At 40.0% G+C, this 25,620-nt stretch overlaps 3 protein-coding genes and 1 long non-coding RNA gene across 4 annotated transcripts; 2 read left to right on the top strand and 2 right to left on the bottom strand.

Moving 5' to 3' along the window:
- On the bottom strand, positions 1-14,993 carry LOC144666933 (TPR and ankyrin repeat-containing protein 1-like). The gene is made up of 11 exons (XM_078528373.1): positions 14,715-14,993; positions 13,267-13,560; positions 12,635-12,871; positions 11,505-11,744; positions 10,150-10,303; positions 9,265-9,657; positions 8,570-8,783; positions 5,201-8,135; positions 4,172-4,777; positions 619-3,901; positions 1-414 (listed from the first exon to the last, which is right to left on the bottom strand). The coding sequence occupies exons 2-11, from the start codon at positions 13,549-13,551 to the stop codon at positions 299-301; spliced, it is 8,463 nt and encodes a 2,820-aa protein (XP_078384499.1). The 5' UTR covers positions 13,552-13,560; positions 14,715-14,993; the 3' UTR covers positions 1-298.
- Positions 9,703-12,258, top strand: LOC144666932 (uncharacterized). Its single transcript, XR_013573253.1, has 2 exons — positions 9,703-9,951; positions 11,880-12,258. It is a non-coding gene; the product is annotated as an uncharacterized LOC144666932 (long non-coding RNA).
- Positions 14,994-15,590: 597 nt separating the features above from the next.
- On the bottom strand, positions 15,591-22,423 carry LOC144666039 (dual specificity protein kinase CLK2-like). The gene is made up of 13 exons (XM_078527394.1): positions 22,160-22,423; positions 20,882-20,984; positions 20,455-20,515; positions 20,298-20,351; positions 20,149-20,214; positions 19,581-19,671; positions 19,365-19,440; positions 18,740-18,834; positions 18,308-18,437; positions 18,076-18,158; positions 17,495-17,574; positions 17,133-17,223; positions 15,591-16,551 (listed from the first exon to the last, which is right to left on the bottom strand). Exons 1-13 carry the CDS (start codon positions 22,421-22,423, stop codon positions 16,375-16,377), a joined length of 1,371 nt encoding a protein of 456 aa, XP_078383520.1. The 3' UTR covers positions 15,591-16,374.
- Positions 22,424-22,463: 40 nt separating this feature from the next.
- LOC144666040 (large ribosomal subunit protein mL53-like) lies at positions 22,464-25,090 on the top strand. Its single transcript, XM_078527395.1, has 3 exons — positions 22,464-22,651; positions 23,410-23,522; positions 24,969-25,090. The coding sequence occupies exons 1-3, from the start codon at positions 22,464-22,466 to the stop codon at positions 25,067-25,069; spliced, it is 402 nt and encodes a 133-aa protein (XP_078383521.1). The 3' UTR covers positions 25,070-25,090.
- Positions 25,091-25,620: the final 530 nt, after the last annotated feature.

Raw genomic sequence — 25,620 nt, 5'->3', positions numbered from 1 at the left:
ACAAATAATTATTTTACAAACAATCTCAAGATTGGAATGTTTTTTCCGTCAAAACAAAAACCAGATTTAAACTACTGTTCTGCAAACCACCTGTTTTGCTTGAAAAAGCGAGCTCGTCTTCTATAGCGTTTGAAGCGTCCCTGACATTCTAAGCTAAACATGCACATTAACGTGCCACGAGCCCTTTAATCAAATCTGCAACAAATTGTGGTAATAAAGGTTTTTTAAATTTCCAAATGTTTTGCCAAATCAGTTTTCTCTGTCGAGGAACGACAGTGCTTATTTGTAGTTCTCTTTCCTATTTCTTCTTCCTAAGTCCTGGGACGTGAGCGTATTGGTCGTCGTTGATATCCGGTTCATTATCCAAGTTCCAAGTTAACGCTTGGGCAAACGACTTTACACTGCTCCTTGCATCTGCGAAGAACAAACAGATAAACAACAAAGTCAAACAGAGACACCTACAACAATTCAAAAATACAACAAAAAAGGAATTTTGCTCTCCATTATACTCGTGAAACTTGAAGAAATAGTCACAGGTTTAGACAAACTTGCCACATTAGGAAGACCGGTAACACATGTAAGGGAGATAAATAGGTAGAACCCGGTAGAACCACCAACCTTCTTCTCGAGAGCTTGCTAATCGGATTTCCTCTTCACAAGTGTTCATAGCATCTCTCAAAGACGTGATGGCTTTCTTGAAAGGCTCCAAGTCTGCCCAATCACGCTGTTGTTGGATTCTTGAAGTCACTTCAATAACGATATTATTAGCCCTGTTTACTTCGTCCACTTTGGTACTTAATATATTTAAAGACTTCCCTTGGTTTTCTGCTGTCCTCAGAAGATGCTGAGAATCGTTCAATAAATTGTCTAGCGTTGTTAGGTGTGGATAGAACTCCTCTCGGAAAAGCTTCTTATAGGCCTCAAACTGTTCCACCTTCTTCAAATGTGGACTATCCTCTGCAAGGTGGCTAGTACTCTGGACGCGGCGATGATTCAGGTCGCCCAACTGTGTGGCAACGTCACTGGCAACAAGATCGTTCTTCTCAAATTCCCTTTGAACGTCTTCGGAAGGGTATTGCCAGTTTTCACTGTCATCTGCAACGAAACTCACGTTGCAAATACCACAACCAGATTGATCAACTATAAAGGTACTGAAGTACATACTCTCGACAGGATCTTCAATGGCTTTCTGTTCGGCAGGAACTTCATCCACAGTCGATTCTTCCGCTGCAATTTCTTCTTCCCAAGATTCTGCTTGAAGGGCCTCCTCTCTTTCTATAGCTTCAAGCTTTTCATTTCTTGTGTGATCTAAGTCTCCCGTGGACGTCAGCGGCACTTCAAATTCGGCCGTCAAACTGTCTTCCACACCTCCTGACTCCGACACCTCTTCAGCTGGTGGCACTTCTGTTGTCTGGGCCACTTTCTCCAACACATCGGTGCGAAAGGTACCAATGTAGTTGTTGAGGTTCACTTTGTCCCACCACAGACGCTGGTGATAGTTATTCCAATGAACATCGGACAGAACCTCTTGTCTTTCTTCCAAAAGGTCCTGAAGAATGACCACAATGTCACGAATTCCTTTGGCCTGCCGAACCTGCTTCAGGCATCTGTCAATCCTCTCTGGAAGAATGACATCATCGGGTGGTTCAGTGTAAAGGTTTTGAAGGAGCATGACCTCTCTGTCAGATGGAATTGACTGACCGCAGTTGCAGAGCATGGTGAGGACCAAAATTAGAGCACGCTCTGTCTCTCCTGACTCAATGCAAGAATTCAGGTGAAGGACCTTTTTTAACACGTTGAAATGCGGAGAATATCCTCCCAGCATTAGTGATACAACATAGTCCAGAAAACTCCTTATTTGGGGAATGGTCAATGGATCACTTTGGTACATCGCAGCTGCTCGGTAAACACCAACATGCCTCGCAGTAGTGCAGTTAAGAGCGTCCCAAAACGAGATCACCGACGAGTAGCTAGCAGGAAGACAGACGAAATAACGAGACTTCTGCGACTGTTGTAGACGCGCGAACAAAGCTAGGTAGACACACGTAAAGAATTCCAGGATATCAAGACAGTTTCTTGGTGATGGGTGAGGAAGTTTCTTTCCCGGGTTAGCTGCCATCGAAAGGAAACGGCGAACTGCGGTGTGTCCAGCCTCCACGATGTCACCGTAAGCGTGTAAAAGACGCTTGGACTGTTCCCACCAGCGTGAAAATAAGGTAACATGTGTACCTTTTTCTAAAACGACACCCACTGATTTTGGAATAACTGGTTTGTTGTTCTTCATGTCGCACGTTCTTTTAAATGTCTCCTCCGCATCTTTGACCCATGACTGGATTCTTGATGGAGGTGACACGATTAGTTGAAGAAGCTGTGAAACAAACAGGAATAAATCGGCACTTGAAAGAACGTCTTCCTTGGTCGAACGCTTCTTCCATAATTCTTCGCCAAACTTGAAGAGTCGTCGCTTGTAAAACCAACACCTCTCACCTCGCAGAAAAGAGATGCAAGATTCCAGACGAATGCTGTATGATTGGCCATATGCTGGAAAAAAGAAGGCTAGAAGTTTCTCACAGGATGCAAAGTCATCCGACGGAAAAAGGTCTTTCAAGCTAACCAGCTCCGTCTGGAACACCACAGCATTCTGGAAGGCAAATTTCTTCTTCATTCTGTTAAAATCGTAAGCTTGAGCGTCAAGCGAGATTTCATCCAAAATTGCTCTGAAAAGTTTTTCAGTGCTGTCTTGGGATGGGAGGTTGTGTTGGTATTGACAACTTTCAGATCTGCAAGGAAGGCCAACTAAAAATCGTTGGCATGTCTCGTGTGTGACAAACGTTTTGTGCAAAAGCCCACGAATCTGTCGAATTAGTTTGACAACCCTGTGAAAGAGAGATTCGGCGATACGTTCACGAGCATCTTGAAGATCTACTTCCCATTTGCCACCAGGAACAGGACGTTTCTGCATTCCTTGAGCAAAGTGAAGAAAACGATCACCTTCCTTGCGTCTAACAACTCTCCTTGACGGATCGCCTTCCATGTGAAGTCCAAAGTGTTCCTCACATCGCTCGATTTCTTTCTGTGTCACGACATCCAGATTACTTGCATTTAATGACTTAATCAATTGCAAAACGGATTTCACCATTTTCACGGCAGTCGAAGTGCTCATGGCAGAAACACTACATTCGTCACCCACGAAATCGCACAAAAATTCAACACATTCAAGCTCCCCACATGTGTTTTGAACAAATGGCGATCTGAAAATCTTCGCAGCCTCTTCCACTCTACTACGGTCCCCAGTAAGCTTGGCCTGTTGTAAAAGAACTTCACCAAAACTGTTCATCTGCTTTGCTTCCTTGTAGAGCTTCTCAGCTTCTTCTAACTGTTTCATTTGCTCTTCTTTTGGCATTCCCGTCGAGCTTCGAACGTGAGCGAAAATGCAATCAGCTGCAAGTCTTGAGTTACCAGAGATTTTGGCATAAAAAGCTGCGACAAAAAAGGATCCATTTTCTCTCATTATCTTGGCAGCTTCAACTCCTCTTCCTTCTGTCAACAGCTCCCTGGCAGCGTCGTCGACCAAGTTACGCTTTTTCAAGAACTCGACTCGTACTTCGACAGAGTGAACAAATTGAAGCGAATTCTTCATTTCTTTGACATTACCTCCCTTGGAATGCAGTTCAGCAGAGGCTAAGTACAATTCTTGAAGGGTTCTCACTGGTGCAGGGGTCTTCCTTTGATAAACTGGTAATAGCCTGTTGAACCGCTTTAGCACATCGATGGCCTTGTGGTATAGATTTCCACGAACAAGGACTTCAACTGCCTCTTTGTAGTCGCCAAGCTTCTCCAGGCACTGACTTGCTTCTACAAAGTTACCTCCTTTTTCGAACCACCTTGCTGCAGTTTTGTCCTATAAAAAGCAAAGAGGCCATTAATGAGATCAATATCGATATGGCACAGCAAATTCTTCTCACTGACTAGTTATTAGACGATAATAATAATATTAAATTGGAAAGGACTTCAATTTCAACATTTTACCATTGAAAACGGCCCACCCACCATAGCTTCAAATTCTAGTTGCAAACTTCAAAGAAAGATAGAAAACTGTCTAACGGAAAAGAAGACATGTCTGCAACAGCCAAAAGCTCGCGCTATGATATGACAACTGACTGACTCCTACCTCGCCGAGCTTCTGAAGAAGGCTTGCGTATAGTGCGCGTTCCCGTGCATTATACAAGCAGACTCTAGTTTCTTGGATCATGTTGCACTGCAGAAACTGATCGGCTGCTCGTAGAAACTCGGTCTTCAGTCGTCGTGGTTCACTGTGAAGGCTTCGGGCATGGTCGGCTTGCTCGTAAGCTTTACACTTTTGGCTCATCTCTATATTACCAGAAATCGTAAAGCACTTTTCTGCAACTTTCCAGAGCTTCTTGCTGTAGAAGAATGTTCCTTGCTTCTCCCATTCCTCTATAGACGATTCTTTCGAGAACATATTTCCCAAAGAACTGCTCCCAGTGTCTGCTTCTAACGCTACTACCTCTGCCAAGCCAAGCTGCTCAAAGTATTCAAAAATTGGCCGACGATTTTCTTCATCCTCGTCAAAGAACCAAACCTTTGCGCGGGCTCGAGTCACAGCCGTGTAGAGCTGTTTTAACTCAGAGTTTAGGATCTTGTGCTTGTCACGATTGAATGCCAATGGACGAGACTTGACTTCAGCGGTGTTAACACTCTCCGGGTTTACCTCTTCCAAGAGATACTGTGTAACAATTCTCCATTCAATACGAGCCTAAAGAGGAATGTCATAGTTGTAATCGCGATTCATTTCTTATTAGAAACTGGATAAGTAAATTCTAAGGTATTATGTGGCATGCATCGTGCGCTCTTCGCTACCGTTTGCGGTTCTTGTTTCTAAGTTCGTCTTAGTAGTAGAACTGCAGGTAACAGCGTGTAAAAGACGTCTCATAAAATAAATTTATTTCTTTATCTTGGGATTCCTTAGCGTGGTAAACAGTTTCAAGCAAGCAGATGCCGGGGATAAACAAAACCATCAACTATTAAATGGCTAGAATTTCATAAGCCATCTAGCTTTTTTACTTCTGAAGGGATAAAGTGCTACTTGAGGTTCTGTACCACGAAAAAAAATACACTGAAATAAATAAATGGCAATCAGTCACTAGTTACTAGTACTTGAGCACCGTCAGCAACTCACCTGTGAATCTTTGAAGAAGTTGTATACAAGGACGTCATCAAACTCCAGTCCTTTCGCTTCGTAGATTGTCAACACCAGAGCGTGGCTGAGCTCCTCAGGGAGCCTTTCCCTGGCTTCATTTGACGCAACAAGGATAGCTTGATGGGCACCAAACTCAATCGTGGTTGTCTTTCGCTTATTTCCTCGAAGAATAATTGCAAGATCCGACTGACTGCAGGATCCAAGGAGCACCGGCTTAGGGCCATCCAGCTGACCTTGATCTTTAGCCAACTCGTCAAACGACTCTGGGAAGTACTTCTGCAGAATGCTAACCACACTTGAAGCCAAATGAAGAATCCCAGCGTGTGATCGATAGTTGTAGATGAGAGGCATCACCTTTGGAACTGTGACTTCGGCTTGTGCTCCCACGGCCTTGTAGTTCTCGTTCAAGTAGAAGAAAAGTGAGCGAAGATCTTCAAATCTGAAGGATATGCCTCGCATCACGCTTTGTGCCGTATCGCCAGTAAGAAAGACGCCATTGGGATCACGACAGCAGCGTATGAGCATCATCAACTCCGCCTGAGTGAAGTCCTGTGTTTCATCCACATACAAATTGTGAATTGACCATACAGGAACTCTGCACTGCCTCAATCGGTGGTACAGATGGAACACAAGGTCATTTTCGTCAAACATGTTGGATGACTTCTTGACACGCTCGTAAGCTATAAACAGCTTGTAAATTGCTTCCCTGGAGTCAGCTGTAAAGTTGGCTGCCCTCTTTTGACCTATTTTCTGATAGCTTTCAAGGCTGAGATGACCGCTCTTTGTATGCAGTGCTTCGTACGATCCTTTGATAAACGATCTTATCTCCATCCAAACCAAAGACGGATGGAAGTTGACATGTTTCTTTTTCTTGCACATTTTAGACCACAACCGGTTTTCAAACACACTGTAGCTTACCAGGACCATTGCTCGCTTCTGTTCAGATGTTAATGCGTCATGCTGTTGAAGTTCATCCTCCTCGTCTGTTTCATCTTCAGCATCCTCGTCGTCTGCATCTTCGTCGTCGTCGATGACAGGGATGGTGGACAACTGGTTGTCTTCTTCACCCCAGTCTTGAACTCTGGTCTCCAGGCTACCATCTTCATTACGGGGAAAGAAGTAAGGTTCAGGCAGAGAGGCATCTAAGATGACGTACAGGTCACGTGCATTTAAGAAAAGTGGCCACCCTGAGGCAGAGTCGTCAACGTCCTGTAGCCTCAAAGGGGCTGCGTCTTGTTTAGTCGTATGTTTAACAAATGTGCATGCTTGGCTCAAAGCATTGAAATTCTTCTTAATTTCTTGGCAGAGGACACCATTTTTGGTAACAAACAGCTGGTGGAGGTGTTCCAGGGATTCCTCCGATTTAGAACCTGTCTTGACAGACTCAATAGGCTCCGCAGGGCAACTTGTGGCTGCCTCACAATCATCACCACACGTTTCTCCACTATCTGTGGTACTATCCGTTTCCTCCCACTGCTGGCTAGCGGCTCCTGCAGAATGTGCTTCCTCAAGGTTCGATGAGTTAGAATCCGAGTTGTCTTTAGGAAGGAACAGCATCCTCTTGGAAATCAATGGCCCACTGTTTACAGCATGCTTCCAGTAGTTAATGAAATCTTTCCACAGGCGATAAAGAATACATGTTGTTTTTCCTGTGCCACTCCTCCCAATCAAGATAATGGAGCTCTGTGGAGAGGGTTCAAAGTTTATGATGTCATGTTCTTCTTCTGTTACCCGAAATGGAAAGTCGACCTCTACATTGCATGATTGTTGTTTCAGTAATGTCTGAATCATTGCAGTAGACAGGTGGTAGAACTTCAGAACTTGATACTCGTTGTCGTGATGACTTGCTGGAGGAAAGAAAGTGACTTGGTCCTCTTCTGCTTCATCTTTAAGAGTCTGGTGTTCTTGCACTTCAGGTGTTGGCGAGGAGGAACGTGAGTTATCTTGAGTCCGCTTGACATAGAGATTTGGACCTTGGTTTTGAGATGCATCTCCCCTGGGAAGTCCCCTTAGTTCTTTCTTCAGGATACAGCCCTGCCCACGGATAAATGACGTGACTATGTTCTCTATCGCGTGCGAGAGTTTGTCGTGATCAAACACAATGTCCCATATTCGGATTATTTCCGAGTAGATGGTGGTCTTACTTTCAGTGTCTTCATCTGAATAACGGGGAGAAAAGGCAAGTGCACATTCCCAAATGATTCTTGCAGCGTCTGTTAATCTTGTTTCATAAAGAAGCATACCACGGCTCTTTGGAAGACCTTCAAGCCTTTTACAGAGATGCAGTGTCCAGTTGTCTCGGCCTTGAGCAAGTGTTTTCACCTTCTCGACAAACAGTTTTTTCTTCCATGACTCCAAGCGCTTGCCATGTAAAACTTTCCATACTTCGGCGGTGCATTCCACTTCCCATGGCAAACCCTCAAACGCTCCCTCGATACATGCCTCTGAGGTAATAGGAACAAAAGAACCGTTGTCTTCGTTGTTATGACTTGAATCGTCTTTCTTTTCTTGGGCTGTCCGGCTCACCTCTTTCACTCCATCGGTTTGGTTTTGATTATTTTCAAGATCGGGCTTCTCGGTTCTCGTGGACGCTTTTCTAGCTTTCTCATGTGAAGCCAGTTTCTTGAACCAAGCACGGACATCTAACTTCTTTATAAGTGTCTGAATACGTTCACGTACAGCAGACAGAGGCTCCTTTTTTGAATTATTTGATTTTGAAGACGGCGTGGGAGGAGAAGAGGTCTCACTGCTGCTTGAAGGTGATGGAGTTGTTGATCGTTCTGGTAAACGTTTCTCTTTTTGGGACTTGAAGTCCAGTTTGGTTGAACTTTCTTTCTTTGCAGTGTTCTGGTCAGACGATGGCGGACTTTTGAAGTTTTCCTCGGCTGCGTTAAGGAGGTTTCTTCTGTTGTCCCTGGGATATCAAAGAGAAAAGAAATTACAGTCTCTTCAGATATTCTTGATAAGGTGATCATTTCAAAGGAATGAACTTCAGTGTTAGTTCATCGAGACAGTACTTCATAGTTGTTGAATTCCTTAAAACGTTCTAGTAAGTCTGCCAGACAATTAAATGATATTGCAACGAATAAGTACAGATCTTGCGAACTGAAGGGCTAATTACATCGCCTCAGCTATTGCTACACTACACTGAAAATCCTGACCAATGGAAAAAATCAGTGGCTCGAAGCTTTCCCTTGGGGTACATTTCCAATGCTATACCATTTGTGCAACAAAGCCATGATTGGACAGGTCCGTTAGTGAATCCCATTTGACTTTTAATTGGCTTTCTGCTTGATGCAACTTTTTACCTTAACTCTAGAAATTTAGAAAAATTAATCTACAACTCGCCTTAAATTAAAAAGAAGGTCGATAGGTTTTTTCTTTTCGTCGTTAGCGATCAGTGGATTTGCTCCTGCTCCGAGAAGAATGTTGATGGCTTCCTGTTTCTTTGAATTTATGTTTCCTCGACACAGGATATGCAGAAGAGTGTTTCCATTCTTGTCCTGGAAATTCACTGAGTATCTTTTGCTGTCGAGGAAATACTTTAAGATCGCGAAATTTCCTGCAAAAACGAGATGAAGATTTAACACCTTACAAAACATGTCTGCTGTCGGTTATGTGCTTTTACTTCTCAAGCTTACCAGTTAAAGTTTCAACAACAGTGCACCGCATTTTGATAAATTTTTGGCATCTTTTGACAATTTTCTCGTAGGTTCGATTTGATTTGTCATTGACCAGTTAAGATCTCATAAGTGTCGAGGTGGAGTTGACACGATGTTACTCCAAAACCCAGCACCTGATGAGAGTTTCAGTACATATTAAAGGACGAAGGATAACCCGAATAGGTTCATTGTGCCCAATATAAACTTAGAAATTAATGAAGAACTTGTTAAAATTAAACTACTAAATATTTCGGTATAAGCTATAACATCATCAGACTAAGGAAAGAAATGTTTTGTCAGGAAGTGACAATAAAGTATGTATCGCTGTAAGCTGGACGGGTGAAAATCTATTTATTTTCTATTAGCCAATCAATATCTCACCTTTTTTGAGACCGATTCGGAGTGAAGCACGTAAGGCGTTTTCTCCGTCGCTTTCCAACAAATCATTCACGTCAGCTCCATGCTCTAACAGAATGACAGCCATGTCAGAATTGTCTGTATGTAGACACATTGAAAGCGGTGACTCGCGGCTTGTCGGAAGACCCCTTGGAAGTGCGTTGTGTTGAAGGAGGATTCGTACTAGCTCTTCACGGTTTTTAACATCGGATGCCATCACCAAGTCAAGTGGAACACAAGAAGCGTTGCATTCTTTGGCCCAGCCTTCGCAGAAAAGTAAAGATAGATCCTGAATGGCTCGCTTGGCTACACACTCGCTGATTAACTTCTGAACAAAACATTTCGGAACAGGGCAGCCAGTTTTGAAGACCTCAAATGCTGTTGTACAAGACAAAAGAAAGTTAGATGACAATTTTTCCGTTTCCTACAAAAGTGACAGGTTTATGGCGGGAAAAGCCAAGCGCTCACCAGCGTTTTTCCCGCCCTGTCGACCGCGGTGCGGACGCGTCTCGCGGATTCCGACGTGACAATGTGGCGGGAAAATTACCAAAACTCAAGGCATTGAAAACATCCAGTTTTTTATCTCATTCTAATAAAGCTCGCAAATTAAATGTTTTTCTTTTCCTTTAAACAGGGCAACTTATCATGGACTCAGTTTATGCCAAACTACAAGTGAGTGACAGAAAATGTTGGGGTGTTAAATCAGGATCTTAAATTCGACGAAATTTACTCTCTATGCCTGTAAAATTCAAAATAGTATATATCTGAAACTTGCTGCGACTTTTCTGCTGCACTAGGATCGTAATAAACTCAATTTATAAGCCTTAGGTCGTCTTTCAAACGTGAAAATGCACAAAAGTATCACTTTACCTGCCTGTGATAGTGATGTTTGGAAAAACTTGACAAATTCTTTATATTTGTCGTTTTCTTTGTCTTTTAACATTTCTTGTACTTTTCTAAATGCTGCTATTGCATCATCGTACTTATGGGCGCGGAGACAGCATTTCCACAACAGTGTGTAACCCTGTAATAAATTAAAGAGGATTTTACCTGAGCTTATTATGTCTATTATAGCTTATTAGACCAAAATTAAACTTCATACATGATAGGGTATAAAATAAGGTTTAACTCTTCTGATATTTTCACTATCTTTTCTAGTTCAAATGTCGACATCTTTACTAATTGTCACGTTTCTTCTGTGTTTTTTTTTTTCCAGTTAAGCTGAGCATTTGGTACTACATTGAAAGACAACTAACCCCTTGTTCCAAACGCGTGAAAAGCCTGAATACCCCAGGAAATGTAGCGCTTAAAAAAGGGGGTGTTAATTGCAGGTTTTGGTCTCACTTAGGGTGTTCAGGACAACTTATATTATAGCACAACTAAAGTAAAGCGCGCGTTCTGATTGGTTAATTTAGCGTCTACTATTTGCCCATGGGTGCACGCTGATCTGTTGCGACATGGCACAAGAAAGTGCCACTACTTTACGAGTTTTCTCGATTTTCCTGTGAATTTAAAAAGCTAAACATAAGAAAAACCATTTCTCCATAATGCTGAAAGACTTTGAGGTATAATGCAAGTTTGAAATAATTCAAAACTTTGTTTTGTTTGTTTTTTTCTTTTAGGTTTTCGTCAGCGTTTACGCGAGCACTACACGCAATTTTTCAAATAAGCGCGCGCACTTTTACTCAAAGAAACTTTAATAAATATCCTAAAAGTTGTGCTATAAAACAAATGGTAAACGTCATAGCGTGCACTATTGAGTTACAGATGCACTTGGGAGGTTTGCTAAGCACTCAAGAAGCTAGAGTCGCCCTCGGCTATCGCCTCGGGCGACTCTTACGCATCTTTCGTGCTTAGCAACCTCCCGCGTGCATCTGTAACTCAATAGTGCACGCTATGACGTTTACCATTTGTTAATTAGGAGGGTCCTGAAGGGGGGGAGGGGGGGTATAAAATCCCGTTTCCATCCTAACTGTTGTCCAATTCATTTCCCAGCCCCATTTTCCCAATTTTTAAATCTCAGTCCCAGTTCCACTGTTTATTTATGTGTGATTCACAGTCCCAGTACAGTGAATCACATTTTCACTCTAAAAGTTGCCCAAATCCCAGTTCCCATTTTACCCCATCAGGCCTCTCTAATTGTAGTAAATAATTACACCAGTCAAGAAAAAACAATAATTATTGTACAAAGGACTTCTTAAATAAAGAATGTACACTATCATTACCTTGACAGAGGGGCACAGTTCAACACAAGTCTTAGCATCACTGGTTGCTAGGTCAAACTGGGTCGAATCACTGATAGTCAGGATGACTGTAGCTCTAGAATAACTGACATTGGCTTTCAAGGCATTGTCAGTGCTTGGCAAAAACTTTAAAGCCAGAGTGAAGCATGTGATAGACATCTTTACAAAAGCTTTTGTTGACATAAACTTCGTTCCACAATCCATCCAAATTTTTGCCACCTTCTAAAGATAAATTGAAAGAGTAGTTAGTTACATAAAATCTAGAAACAACCACATACAAAGTGCGTAAAACAAACAACAGTCCAATAAGAAACCACCAAGTTAAAAGCTGAAACTCTTCCTCTAAATATGTTTCAGACCGCTATCCGTCAAGGAGAATGGTTAGAATTCGAAGAACAACCAGGATTATCAGAGGACGAGAGAAGAGAAGGTGCATCTAGGGACCCAGGAGACAATCAGCATTCCGAATACGATGACGGGTCATCGATTCTGTTGATTTTGTAGAAGGAGAAGATGGTGCTATTCATGATACATAGAACTCAGAGCTTGGTTTTCTTTTTGAAACGCCCTGAGAATGCAAGGCGGACAAATAGTGAAAACCTCTAACAAGGCTTTGCTTTGGATGTAACTTTTCAAAATGTAACGGTATGCTATGTCAGAAAAATCTTTTTTTTTGTGAAGCGTGAAATGCCATTATTATTTTTTGTGAATTGTGAAAGGGCCGATTTATTTTTCGTGAAACACGATCTTTACCCCCCCCCCCTTAACCACCCTCTTGAGATAGCTAGTATCCAGGGATGCCACTCAAACTGAGGCAATTGTTTTTCATCTTAAATTTCTAGTATCAACATACTGAGTAGTGTTCTAGATGTCATGAGACCTGGCTCTAACCTTAGATACCGCAATAACTTGAACCTCCTGCTTACTCGACCCTTCCTCAATTCCACTCCTTGTGTTGAAAATGGCCGGGCCAGGCCATTTTCTCACTAATTTACCATTGATAACTCTACCCCTTTAATTATTTCCTTTGAAGAATTGAGTAATCAGGGTACAACTCTATTTATGCTTTCAGATACCATTCACAAATTAATTGCCAGGGTAAAAATGCATACCTCAAATTCACAATCTCCCATTTGACACGCAATTGTTAAAAGTGTGGCGGCTTCCTTTTGGAAGGATGGCCCTGCCTCACAGCATAACAGCAGCATTTTTGACAAAAGACGACTTCTATTGAGTACATCATGTGCAGGAATAAAGTGAAGAGCGATTTCATAGCCAATGAGTATCGACTGTGTTTCTCTAAATAATCTGGCTCTCTCTGCAAGTGTTGCCCAATGAATTGCACTTTCCTAGACAAATAGAAATACAATTTTACAGCATCTCAAACAGGAGTTACATTTTTGATTGGACGGCCCCTTTCCTGCTGAAATAAAGGTTTGGCGGGCAGAGTAATAAATTTTTATCCCTTGGGGTTTAATAAAGTTAAACAAAAAAGGGGAGTTTCCTGTGTTCTAATTCCCACAAGGGGGAACTTCACCAAAATACCTACCCAGGTATATGTGCCACCCAGAGGGTTATGATTTTGGGACTCCTGAACTAGAATAGAGTACCAGTTTTCATTTTACAGATCATTCCTAGAACTGCGCCACATGATACTGTATTTCAAATGCACAAAAGCCCCCCCCCCCAGATTCTTCCCATTGAGGAATGCAACAGATTTTATACCTGTGTATGTATCACTTACCTCAGAAAGTTCATGGCAATTATCAGTAATGCAGAGTTGTATTAGTTGTAAAGCACTTTCGGGTCTGTTGATGTGCCAGGAAGCTTCTGCCAGTCCTCTTCGGAGTTTGCCAAGGATTACCAAGTTTTCGACAAACTGATCACCTTGAACAAGTTTCAACTTAAATTTTATTCGACCAATCAACTCTTGGAAAAGTTCAATTGCTCGACCATAATAGCCATCTTCAAGGCAATCAAATGCAGCAGCTTGGAGATGATCTGATCCATGATATTGAAACTCTGCCATGTTCACAACCTTTGTGGAGAAAAATTGTTGTTAAAGTAAAGTTTTGATCCTCACCTATAAATAACCTGAGGACTCTTCTAGAGCAAAGTTTCAAATGCAGACTAGAATTCTATGTTACAACCGCAGCCGTGTTAGTATATGTCAACCTTGTTTATATAGTAACAGTTTCTTTTGGTAGCAGGAAAGATTTGGAAGAAAGCTCCACTGTATCTAGATTGTGTTGTTCAAGAAAATATCCATAACCCTCCCTCAGAATGTTTCTTGGTTTGAATCCCCCCACCCCTCTGGATATTTTGGCTTTCAAGACCCCCCACCCCCTCGGAATTTGACCTTCCATGGGGTGGGTATGGATATTTTCTGGAACTGCACATTCTGCTGTTAATAAGCAGCTGTTAACTAACATTCTCAAATCAATACACCTACAAGGCCATAGGCAAGACAGGTATGCTTCTGCACCACCCCCCCCCCCCCCAAAGAAAAAAAAAATACCCAAACAAGGCCAGAGCTTAGTCTCCCATATAAAATTAATTTCCAATTATGACCAGACTTGTTTCAGATTCTACGCGGTACTCAGGCATGGATACAGGCCAGTTTCCACCATTTCCCAGAAATCGGTCAAGTTTTTTTCCAAGTTATCCAAAAGATACTCGGAAATGACACTAGTCTAGCCATTTTTCCCCAGGGGAATGTGCCCAGACCCCCCCCCCCCCCCCCAAGAGGCTTGCATCTTCAGCAATCCTGTTTAATACAAGAAAACAGCAAGTCGCCAATTTTCCTGGATCTGTCTCTGGCGATGCATTCTGTCAAGGGACAGAGTCAGCATCCCCTGCAGCTCTAATAATTTTTGAGTTATTGTATGCATAATTAAGTGAGTAGTTACAAACGGAAATCTTGCCTTGCGAAAAGGCTAAAAGTTGTATGCGTCGATTCCTGCCTAAACTACTGTATAGATATTTTCATTTATTTATTACATTAACAATAAATTAAACGAAAGTGGTATTTCAACAGCTAAAACGTGAATGTCATAAGATGGTCTTACAATGCAAAGCAGCGATTCTCAGCTGCAGTTCCATGTCTCAGCATGTCTGCAGAGCCTCGCCGAATCGAAAACAAGCGAACAGTGAAACGATCAAGCTTCTTGTCTAAACGTCTAAGTTACTTACTGTGAAAAATAAACACCTTCCATCATTGCGAGGTCCATTTGGATTAACCTACAGCAAGACGCAGACTTGAACGCCATGCCACGTGCGTCGAAAATTCTGAATCCTTCAAATTCCCCGAAGTGCGTGACGAACGGGAAGGATCGTTTTCCACCTTTCGTTTAATAATTTACCTGTTATTCGTTGCTTTTGATCTTCCCGCCGGAATGACCAAATTTCCACGTGTCCAGGATGGCTCAGTCTTCACAAAAAAGCTAACTAATGCTTCAGGTAAAACGGTATTCTTTTTGAAAAGTAAAGGTTCCTTATAAAAATTTCATACAACCTGCGTCATCACATTTCCAAGAATCGTCACTGGTGTTCCCCGAAAATGCGAAAACCGCAGTACAATTTCGTACTAAAGGGGAGACGGGGTGGGGGTTGCGGTGGACGTTTCATTTTTGGAGGCGCTTTTTATAAGCGGGAATTAACAAAAATGCCTGGAAACGTGGTAACAAGAAGGATCAACTGTAAGAATTCCCCTCATTAATGACACATTTTGATCTCCACTGCACTAGCAAACGTTGGTCCCGTGTTTCTATTTGAAGTACAGTACACCACCCGTGAGGACGTTGGAAAGTTGGATGGGAGAAATCTTATATCCCGGGGGGAAGGGAATACCACAATACTTTTTTTTTCAAAGCGGATCGGAAACATGGGCCTATGTCCAGCTAGTGAGTTTATAATCGGCATTTTGATGTGGAGAAAGAAAAAAAAAAGTATCTCGGGCATGCGTTTTTAACAGGACAGAACTAATCTTCATTTGACTACAACATCGCTCCGTTCTTCGAACTTGGACAATCTGAGATACAGCAAACAAAAAAACAAACACAGCGGGAATAAAATACACTTGCCATATTTTATTGTTTTCCTATTGATATATGTACAGATGCAAGCATATGATAATTCTGTACAATGCCTGTTCATAAAAAAACTTTGTTATAAAATACTTTAATGCATACTTTAGCGTGATACAATAATGTTGGAATCTTCTTTGCATTAAGAGTACAACTTCCTTGTCGAGGAATAAAATTTCCATTTGTAAGACGTAAAGAAAAATATCCATTTAATTAATCAGTTTCTTCTATGTAATTTCTGAGTTTGAACGTAATTTGATGCAGGACGACTTTCCCTTCAGTCAAATATTTTTGCGTGTGGCTGTGCCTTTACTGCCAAGGCTAATAATACATGTACTTGTCAGAGAAATGAAGCTATCCTTTCCTGGCTACATACACATAAAACGATATAAACTTTTATGCACTGTATTTTTTAATGCAAGAACATTACATTCGGGGAAACGAGCACATTTCCGCTCGGGAACTGACCGCTGACCGTCTTTGTCGGAGAAGTCGCTTAGCAACATGAAGTACCCCTAGATGTCACCCTCGAGGTACTCGGAAGTGTTCGCTGTCTTTTGATTGAATACTTAGACTCGGAGAGTCTTTAGGTACTACGATGTTTTTCCGAGAGTAGTGCTCGCTTCCCCGATAGAAAGAAAAAGAAAACGTTTTGCAGACTACATTGAGCTTGTGAATGAGAAAAGAAGAAACATAAAAAGCAAAGCGTAGTAGAATAACGTGTGAGCGAAGCAGCGTGGTGTTTTTACGTTCAGTGCCGAGGCTAGTCATCTGCTCTTGCTGTGTGAATGTCTGTTTGTTGACAGATGTGACGTCATGCCATAGAAGAATGGATGACTTAAAGCTTCTTTAGCTGATAGGCGCTGTTCTGGTTCATACTCCAGAAGATGCTGTACGAGGTTAAAGAACAGTTCATGGCTCTCTCCATCTCCACGCTTGTATTTCTAAAACAAACATATTACAAAGTGATACATCAGTCACATGTCCAAATTTAAGCTTGGTTTCAGATTCGCACCTTACACGTCAGTTCTTATTTCTACTTACATAGACCTCAATGAGCAAACACTTGGATTTTTCAAATCCAAATTTAAATTTATTATTTGATGATGTATGTAAATTTCTCTTCTTTTCGCGTTAGTGTTAGTAAATTCTGACTTATTATTCTTGATTTTTAGTACAGTAGGTCCACATCAGCCCTTTAACTGCCTTTTATCCAATTTTATCAAAAAAGGATGTATGTATGTATGTAAACCCAAATAAAATCGTTATTCCATAAGGAAAAAAATTTAACTACAAAAACAGTTTTTTTAAATCGTCTCTTCAAGGCGCGAAGCGACGAAATCGTGGATGGTAACGTCTCTCCCCAGGCTCACTCTCTGCTTAGACACTCGCTCCAGACTTTTCGTTTCAAGACGCGCATGTACGCAATTTACTGTTTTGCAATCTAAAATACCGCAAACCTCGAAAGTGTGCCGGTTTTGTGGACTCAGCAAAAAAATGAGTGAACTTTACAAAGTGATGTTACCTTGAGTGCCTTGCAGTTGTCCCTCACGTATCGCCCAGCTGAACTCCTTTCATCCCAGTCCAGTTTGCCTTTATAAAAATACTTCGTTTTTCTGAAAGAAATGCAAGGCATCAGATCAGATCAGACAAAACCAGGAAAGCCACTTTTGAAGCCAAGAAATGCTGACATTGCTTTCAAGAGATAGCTGCATAGAACAAACTTCAGATATCTGATATCAAACATAACATGACATACAAGATTTATGTCCCTTCTCCTTCTACCAAGCATCGCATTTACTAAAAACTTTAATTTGCTTTTATCTAAGTAAGGAATGGTTATTGGTAGAAATGTTACAACAAATGTTAACTGGCCAGTATTCTTACTTTGATTTTTTAGCCATGTGTGATGGTATAGACCCAAGTATTCTCTCCATCATTGCGAGATGTTCTCTGTTTTCGTGAGTCTAAATTTAAACACAAATGTTATTGTCAAAATTGCACAAAATTTGTCTGAAAATGTGTAGCTGGCAGTTAAGCATTGGTCAAGCAGAAATTGAATCGCCAGTTATGTAAGTTATCTTGTCAGAGGAAAGCTGTATCAGATGTTGTAATGGTCCTACAAAATTCTCATAACTGCTTAGTTCCAGTCCTTGGAACTGTTAGCCATCCTTCTCTTGTTAATAAGCAGGGATGTCGCCAATTTAACTGGCAGAAATAGAACTTAAATCCGCCTGAAATTTTACATAAAAACAGACTTAAGTAAACTTTTAGAGCTTCCAAGGCCAGAAAGGCCAGGTGGGCTTGTTGATGAGCCGGCTAAATGTTTTCTTAGCGTCAAAATCAAACCATTATAAGTGTGTTCCTGTTGATCTATGTATTTTGTGAGCTTCCAAAATTCCTTTTACAGTAAGGTGAACATGCATGATGAATATTAGTTAACACTAATGTTGTTAAAGGCAATTTACCTGAAAGAGTGTGAAGCCGGTATACAATTCAAACATGATACAACCAATACTCCACATATCGCACGGCTGAGACCAACCAAGCTCTGCAAGTGAAATAACAACAAATAAAGTAAGGAACAACAGATACTAAATTTACATTAACATAGTCCACAAAATGCAAAATTGTTGATAAGAAGAAAGCTCATTCATTTCCACAGAGATGACAGAGACAGCTGCTTAAAAAAAAACTTACCAAGAATGACTTCAGGAGCACGGTAATGCCTTGTTGAAACTACAGTACTATGGTGTTCATGGTCAAATGTCGCTGATCCAAAATCAATTAACCGCATTTCAGAGCTCTTCACTTCTCGCTCATCCCTTTTCTGGAAACAAAACAGAAGATAAATCATAAACACAAATAATAACAATGATGTTTTTACATATTCATGTGGCTTTTTCTTGCCAACTGAACATGCAAGAGTAGAATCAAACCCCCAGAGGAAACAAAACAGAAATTGGGTTAAATTACAGGGAAGTACTATTCAAAGGAAACAAAAATTGGTTCAAGAAATTGAGAGTTTCAAGAAACCAGGTTCCTGAAATCCGGATTCTACTATATTTAGCTATGCTGGCAGCTATTACAAATACCAGTACACAAATTTCCCAGTAAAATTTGTTTACTTACCAATCTCGAATTGTATGTAACATTGCAGTCGGAACTCACAAACAGCATGTTTTCTGGTTTGAGATCTGTATGGCTCATTTTCATGTCATGAAGAACTGAAAGTTTAAAAAGATAACTTATTATAGTCTAAGAATAACAAACCACTTACTTTTAATGATGGTGTACATGTAATATTATTTGTACTCAAGAAAACTCATAGACAGTCAACCAAGAGGGCAGAAAAAGCCAGGCAAGCAATTTCTTTTGCACAACCACATTTGGACTAACATTCTGTTTGACAATATTATGAAGGGTCTACTCGTAGCCTCCACAAGTCCTAATTTTTTAAAGAGAATAGGCCATTTTACAGTTGTCTGCTAAGTTACCTGGCCTTTGAATGGAAGTGAGGCTGGAGGTGACCTTGTTTTGATACAGACCTCACTACTTTTGTTGTGTAAATCATGTTGTTCTGATGCTAACTAGTTTGGATTTACATAATAAAGCAGAGAGGTTTGTATCAATGCAAGGTCACCTCCAGCCTCACTACCATTCAAAGGCCAGGTCACTTAGCAGTCAACTGTAAAATGGACTATTGAAAAAATTCGGGTAAAGACTTGGATGTAAAGTGTTTTAAGTGATTACTTACATTTAACTGCAACAACAAGTTGATAGGAAATGTGCCTCACTTGTTCAAGGGGGTATGGTTCGTAGGCATTGTCCTTCTAAACATGGAAAGCAAAAAAAAAAAAAGATTTGAGATACCAGAATAATCAATGGAAAGAAGATTCTAAAAACTTACAATTGAAAACACAAATAAAATTCTTTGCCAATGTCCTGTATGTTAGAATAGCATGTCCCTTACCATGAAGTCAAACACACTTAAACCCATCTTCTCAAACACAAGGCACATATGTCCATGATGGTTAAACCAATCAAGCAGCACGATACACAAGCTGAAAAAACAAGGTCAAATGCATGTATGAGAATCACACAGCCTTTGTAAGGTTTGACGCACCTTCTGATTTTGAACTGAAAATTTATAATTTTACTTTTTCCATGCTAGAGGTTAACCCTTTAATGGCTGGCTCATCAGGAAAGCATGCAGGTGATGATAATAATATGTTTGAAGTCTGACATGTAAGGCCTGGTTTGCACTTGTGACATAACAACATAATGGCAAGGTCATGCAAATGCAAAAAACACCTCACGTTGATGTTTTATGTCACCAGTGTGAACAACAAAACATTACGACATAGTTGGAATATAATGACACCAGCATAATGATATAAGGAAAGAACTGAACTTACTTTATGTCGTTATGACCATGTCGTTATGTTGTTATGTCACTAGTGTGAACCAAGCCTTATAGTTTTCAAATAACCTTCTTTTAGCAAATAAATAACAGAAAAAAGAAGAACAGCCAATTTTACCTCCTTCCATTTCGATCTCTTTGTTGGATCTTCTCAAGAACTTTAATTTCTAGCTTCGCAGCCTCCCTGAGAAAATAAATCATTTTTAGATAAAAATTTACATGTTTTATATGACCAAACAATAGTATTGGATCAAATGTTGCACAAACCTGTATTTTTCAACATTCTTTATCACTTTTACTGCAACATATGTATTGGTTTTCCTGTAAAGAAAAACAATTTTTAGTATATTATCGCTGTACTTGCACAGATGTACACTGTATATAAGAGATATCAGATGTTCCAGGGAATCAATGATAACCTCACCTGTCATAACAATCAAGGACTTTACCAAATGTTCCTTCACCTAACAGAGTGCCAATCTCATCTGAAAATGAAACCAAATAGCAAAATTAAAACCTTGTAAACAAAAACAGCTCTACATTGATAATTTCAGTGTGATACAAGATAATGATGTACATGTTTCGAGGAAAACTTTGCTAAAAAACAATTTAATATACAGTGTTATGAGTATTTTAGAAGATGTTTAAAATCAGTTGAAGCCCATTTTCATGTTTAATGACTTTTACCCTAAAGGTCAAACCATTACAAGGAAAATAACATTGTGAACAATGCTTCACAATGCAATAAAAAATGTTACGACCATTGGTATGGTAAAATTCTGAACCATTCATTTAAATAACGGGATATTAAGTATCTACCAGTAACTGTACGAAACAAGAAAAATTAGTACATCTGGAGTGCAGCAAGTCGCCCTGGTGATAAATGAGGTGACCGTCTTCATCATCCTTGACGCTTGAAAAGCCTCTACTCGGATCATCCTCGCAAGTTGGCTTCTGTTACCGGCGTCGCATCCATTTCACATGTGCGATTCATTCATTCATAGACATATTTCACAGGTGGGCACGGCCGCAATTCATCCCATCATAATTTGCATCAGCGTGTTCACATCCGGAGTTCCACCCCGTTTTCAAACATATAGAAAATAGCAAAATATACACACACAGCAAGCACATGAGTTTATTTGTAAAAGCAGTTACATGTATCTCCTAAGAAAGGTTTTTCATTAGTAGCCTCAAAAGGGTTCTGTACCTTTGATGGAATGTTTTGTTCAATTTTTGTGTGTGCATGAATGACACATAGATCACTCCATACTGATTTCATGTCCATCTTGTAATTTGTTTAGATTTATAACATCAACAATAATTATGTTTTGGATTTGTAGTAGTTGTTTTACATGGCTCAATGTATGGGTGAGAGCAACTCTAGCTTCACAAAAACACAAACTGCTCTCAACTTCTCAAGTACACCTGTATATCAATTTATCAGATGCTTTTATCAGTTACACAATTTTTCCAGTGAAGCAAATCAGAGTGCATGCTATACCATAACCTACATTTTGTAGTTTGTTTTGTATCATTTTAACTGCAGCCCAAGACAAAAAAAATTAACCAGGGCTATTCTGTTCCCTCTCCCCTCACTTGGGAAGTCACACAAACAGTTTGTCACTGAATTCTACTGTTTACAAATTCGTGTCCACTTCACAAACTCGTTTAAAATGGAACCTTTAAGGTAAATACCACTTATAATAAAAGCTTGAGTTTTCCAAGTATCCGGTTCACTATAACAACTAAACACAGTAGAATTTTAAGGGAACGTATGTACAAGGTATTTCCTTCTCGTCACACTATTGTTTTACGGTTGGCACGTGCTTCATTGACTTCGCGTGCATGAAATCGACAAGATGGACATTTCAGTTACAATTTCAAAATATATTTACAATTAAATGTGTTTTGGTAGAAGAAAAAGGGCTACAAAACATATTACTGTTAAGTTTACCATGGACATCCTTTAAAATGACAGGTTACCATTATTTTTTAGCCTAAAAGCTAAGTAAAGCTTTGTAGAAGTTGTTAGCGTCCATTGTCAAACAAGAGTCGTTAAAACGTTTTCTGGTTCCCAGATCATTTCATTATGAAATAAGGAACAGATCAGAAACATTACTTCTTACCGTTAAAACCTCAGAAGGATCATTTCGATACTTCTGTCGCTTCAACCTTCGATCGCTGCGCCGTGTACTGCGACTTCGGTTTCTTGACGAATGGCGATTGTGCCTCCGCTCACGAGAACGAATTGACGAGCTACCACGTTTATAATGGCGACTGTCAGAAACAGGACTATATTCCCTGTCTACACATCGATGTTTCGAGTAGTAAGAAACTAAACTGTCCTCTCCAGAGCTAAGAGAACGCTTTCTTCGACCGTTCCGTGGCATTTTAACAGTCAGTCACTGACTTTCACAATCCTCCCAAAAGATGGCGCCGAAAGTGACTCATCGCACCTCGCAAAACCGGACAAACAGGTTTGATTATGATGTCACTAATGACTGTAAGTCACGTGATTGTGTATTCAAAATGGCGGCTATCAGAGGTGCTTCACTAAAACAAGTTGCGAGAGTGACAGTTTCGTTCTGTCCTTTCGACCCCAAAACAGCATCAGCAAGGTAAAAAATATATATATCGACCTCAGCTTTTTCATTTGAGTGTAAAATTGAGTATTGTAGTTTTACTGGCGTGGAAATCACTGATGGTACCTTGGCCATGATGACTAGTCTAGTGTAGTCTCAGTCCTTCTCGTCCAAATCTTCATGAAATCAAAATGAACTAAAAATTATTCTGATTTGTCTGAAAGCAGATAAATATTGATCCAAGACACCATCATATTATTTATGACATCTCAGTGCAAATTATAGTTATTTTATCCATCCACTGCACTTTGATATTTTTTTCACTGGTTTTAGCAGATGGGAGGTTACTCGCTCAAAGCATGCAGGTCCATGGTGACCACAGTCCAGGCCAACGCCCTTCTTACGGATACCTCCATAAACATAAAACATAAACATAAACATAAAACTTTATTTATCCTCGAATTTTATCCATTTTATCCATAATACAGACACCTCTATATTACAAACAGTCTACAGAGAATTCATTACTCACACAAATTATCTCTTCTACTTATATACAGACACCACAGTAACATGGGCACCCAGTTCAGTCTCTTTCGTGTCTATAATTAAAGAGTTGTTATTGTAAATAATTAATTTTGTGTTTTTCATATATTTATTCCAACTGAGGCTTACAGCCTCTGAGCACTGTTCATAACCTGTGTCTAGTACTACTTCACACTCATAGTGTAAAATAAATTGTCTTATAAGAGTTGACATAACTTACACATGTAATGCACTGTTTCTTTTATTAGAGACTTCCTTTTAAGAATTTCCTGTAGAAGGATGATAGACTCCAATCCTAAGTGCCAAGTAATATCAAATTTCAAGAATGATGGATCAGAGCCAGCGGTGGATGTTGTTTTCAGTGAGTAATACAGTTGAACCTCTCTAATACAGACACCAAAGGGACAAAGCAAAGTGTCCGTATTAGAGAGGTGTCTGTATTATAGTGGTCACCAATATGACATCACTTTTGACTTCATTTACAGCTTAAAGTATTTAGTAACTTGACATGTTCTGCAACGCAATGCTGCAGGTATGAAAAAATAACACTAAGCATAAAATAATCCGAAAACGTCTATGAAAAAAGCGTCACCTTAGTTTGTTGTTTTTGTTACCACAAACAGGAAATTGCATTTATTTACAAACACAAAATACCTTATTATAGGAAATTAACGCGTCATGAAATTAACGCGAATTTCAAATTTTCGCGTTAATTTAAGTCGCGTTAATTTTTGTTAACGTTAATTTCTGCGCCGTTAATTAAGTGAAGGGTTAATTTCCATGACGTTAATTTCCATTATTTTGGCCCCAATTTTTCGTTACAGTCCATATGTTCTTGACTCCAAGGAAAAAGCATAATTTTATCTGCCACTATCATCAATACTGCAAAGAACGCTCAAAGTAAGAAAAGTACCACGAACATTGTTTTCGTTTAAGATTATACGCCTACAAGTGTTGAAATAAACTTGTTCCTGTTGTGTACGTCGCGTTAATTTCCTTCATTTTGAAATGTTACCCCCTCTTTCGCGTTAATTTCCTTTATCGGGAAGTAATTTTTTCTTCAATTCGCGTTAATTTAAGTCGCGTTAATTTCAAATACCTTAATTAACACAAGCGTTAATTTCCTATAATGAGGTATCATCGCCTGATCACCGGAGTGGCTGTAATAAGGAGGTTAAGTCTATATAAATTTGTTCCCTGGGGCCGAGATTTAGTGCCCATTGTCCCTATTAGAGAGGGTCCATATTATAGAGGTTTTTTCTAAAGAAAATATATGAAAATTTTGTTGGGACATCGGAGATATATTGTCCATATTAGAGAGGTGTCCATACAGAGAGGTTTGACTGTAGTCTTATGTTATAACTTAAAATTTGTCATTTTCTTTTTTCTGAAATTTCACAATTGCAAAAAGGTATCATGGCCTCAAGTCCCTCAAGTCTCCTTTGCAGCTGCTATTTGGGATGTCACGCAATGCTCACCCCAAAGAAGGAGGAGCATTACGTGACATCCCAAATAGCAGCCGAGGAGACTACATGGCCTCTGGCCAGTTTTAATTCTTGAAGCATGTGTAGAGTGCTCATTTTTTATTGTCAGCCAATCAGATTTAAGCAGAATTAATTCTGAGTCTGCAAAGAATGACCAAATGTCCATCAATCAGACCTTAATGTAGCCTCCCATGCAGACGTTTTTAGGGGTGATCATGTTTCACTCCTCTCCACGACTGCGTGGGAGGCTAACCTAAATGCGGCCTTGAAAGTAAGCCCAAAAACAAGACTTTTAATATGAGCCCTGGTTTCTCTCTGAATAGGTGACAAAGATACTCTCACAATGAAAACAAGCAACTTGAAAGTTATGGACATGATAACAATGTTTAACAAGAAATGCCGTGAAAAGGAACCCAGTAGTTAAATCATCTTTCACCTAAACAAGGTTGGTTTGTGCTGTTAGAAACTGGAAAACCTTTTTTGTTGCAATATTGCTACACTTTGTGCCTAAATAAAGGTCCTCACTTCCCCTTGATAAGAGAGATGATAAATAAATACCTGATATATTTAACATCACAGAAAAGTATGATAGACAACATAAAAATGGGATTCAAAAGGATTGGGTCTACAATGAAAAGAAATTGACCATCTTAATGCTATGCTTTCATTACCAAAGAGGTTGATAGGTTAAGGCTAGGTAATGAAGATTGGAAAGGGGAAAAATGGTTTGACAACCAAACTCAGTTCACAATGAAAGCTTTTGATTCAGGCTAGAATCTTTACTTCTTTTGCAGACAAAAGGCTGTGAGAATTAAAGTTGTGTGAAAAGAATGTAGATATTTACAAGTGACTCAGTTGAATTGGAATGCAGACTTGGCATGGCTGCTTGATTGTGCTTCAGAAATGTACCACATGATCAATTTTTTACATCACAAACATTCTGTCATCAGCTGGCTAGAGGGGAAGTTATAAACT

The sequence above is a fragment of the Oculina patagonica genome, chromosome 9, assembly GCF_052425735.1.
Source record: "Oculina patagonica isolate OP01 chromosome 9, crgOcupat, whole genome shotgun sequence".
NCBI lineage: Eukaryota > Metazoa > Cnidaria > Anthozoa > Scleractinia > Oculinidae > Oculina > Oculina patagonica.
Note: the sequence above shows the minus strand (reverse complement) of the source record. Positions and strands in the feature narration are given on the sequence as shown.